The sequence below is a fragment of the Augochlora pura genome, unplaced genomic scaffold, assembly GCF_028453695.1.
Source record: "Augochlora pura isolate Apur16 unplaced genomic scaffold, APUR_v2.2.1 APUR_unplaced_4444, whole genome shotgun sequence".
Classification (NCBI taxonomy): Eukaryota; Metazoa; Arthropoda; class Insecta; order Hymenoptera; family Halictidae; genus Augochlora; species Augochlora pura.
The window spans coordinates 1-1,906 of record NW_027584804.1 but is presented as its reverse complement, the minus strand read 5'-3'; the positions used below and the strand labels follow the sequence as shown (position 1 = coordinate 1,906).

Genomic DNA, 1,906 nt, shown 5'->3' with positions numbered 1-1,906 from the left:
CTGGAAAGCCATTGTGGCCCCTTCAACCACATTGAATTTTGTAAGAACTGAACTGGAGACTGTCCTCGTGATATGAAATCAGCTGGATTGTCTGCTGATAAGACATGAAGCCAATTCTGTGGATCTGTCATGGATTGTATTTCGCTTACTCTGTTTGCAACAAAAACCTTTAAAACGTGAGGAGGCGTTTTCAACCAATGCAAAACGATTGTTGAGTCCGACCAAAATCTGATACTGTTGAACTGAATATGCGATAATGAATTTTTGACTTCACAATATAACTTGGCTAAAAGCATCGCAGCACATAATTCAAGTCGGGGAAGCGAAAGTGTCTTAACTGGAGCTACCCGTGATTTGGCACAAAGTAAGGAAACGTTATGGGTTCCTTCCTTGTTACTAGATCGAATAAAAATACAGGCCCCATAAGCAGATTCACTCGCGTCAGAGAAGCCATGCAACTGTATATTTACTGCATTATCGATAACTAACCTACGATTAACAGAAAATTTATTCAACAAATGGAGTTCATCATAGTACGCTAACCATTTACATCGCATTTCTTGTGGAACTGGCTCGTCCCACCCTATGTTAGCCTTCCATAAATCCTGCATTATTATTTTTGCCCTTACGATTACTGGGCCAAGCAACCCAAGAGGATCAAATAGTTGGGCAATATGCGATAGAATTATTCGTTTCGTGATATTCCCCTCTTTCTTGAATGGTTTCATTCTATAAAATATATTGTCCAAAGGTGGACTCCAAAAAATACCTAACATTTTTTTACTATCTTCTGGATCAAGGCAAATATCTTCTTGACTTGGTTCACTATCTAGATCCTTAATTAGATTCTTATCATTGGAAGTCCACTGACGTAAATTAAAACCTCCCGACCTTGCTAACGCTATTAGTTCGTCCCTAAGTTTTAGCGCAGATTTGAAATCCGATGTTCCCGTAAGGACATCGTCTACATAGAAATCCCTTTTAAACACTTGTGCTGCTGTTGAAAATGTACCAGGTGATTCTTCTGCCAATTGCCTCAAACAACGTATCGCTAAGAAGGGTGCGGACGCGGTACCATAAGTAACTGTATTCAACTGGTACGTTTCAATAGGCTTATCGGGAGATGCTCGCCAGAATATTTTTTGATACTTTCTATCTTCTACGTGAAGAGAAATTTGCCTAAACATCTTTTCGATGTCCGCAGTTAAAACATATACATGAGTGCGAAACCTGAGTAGGATTGTAAATAATGTATCCTGTATTGTGGGTCCGACTAATAAAACATCATTTAATGAGTTTCCCGTAGAGGTCTTAGCCGAAGCATCGAAAACGACTCTAATTTTCGTAGTCGCACTAGCTTCCTTAAAGACTGCGTGGTGTGGTAAGTAATAGCCCTCATTAGTGTTATCGTTAGTTATCTTGGTCATATGACCTAACAATTCGTATTCCCTTAAAAAATCGGCATACTGCTTCAATAAGTTGGGATTCCTTTGTAGTTTCCGTTCTAGTGCGTAAAACCTATTTAGCGCCATTTTTCGCGATTCGCCTAATGTATTCCCTTCATTCCTGAATGGTAACCTTACAATAAAACGACCTAACTTATCGCGTGTCGTGTTAACCGAAAAATGTTGTTCACACGCGTCTTCCTCCCTGGACAAAGGTGCCTTAATTGGAGTTTCTTCAACCTCCCAAAATTTGCTAATTTGCCTGTCCAGTGCTATTGATAATAGACATGACCTGGTCTTGATGGTATTTTTCCCCTTCGATTCTGACTCGCCAGTTACAATCCAACCTAACTTGGTCCATTGTAAGTTGATTTTATCATTGCATAATCTGATTTGACCACTACTTAATAAATCGTAAAAAACAGTGTTGCCCAATAGCATATCTACCTGAGCCGGTTTGT

At 39.5% G+C, this 1,906-nt stretch overlaps 1 protein-coding gene across 1 annotated transcript; it reads right to left on the bottom strand.

Annotated features, from left to right (window-relative positions):
* Window positions 1-550: 550 nt before the first annotated feature.
* LOC144477851 (uncharacterized) lies at window positions 551-1,886 on the bottom strand (the record flags this gene model as incomplete). Its single annotated transcript, XM_078195588.1, has 1 exon — window positions 551-1,886. A coding segment is annotated over exon 1 (1,336 nt), but the record flags the coding sequence as incomplete, so codon positions are not given.
* Between the last annotated feature and the right edge of the window lie 20 nt (window positions 1,887-1,906).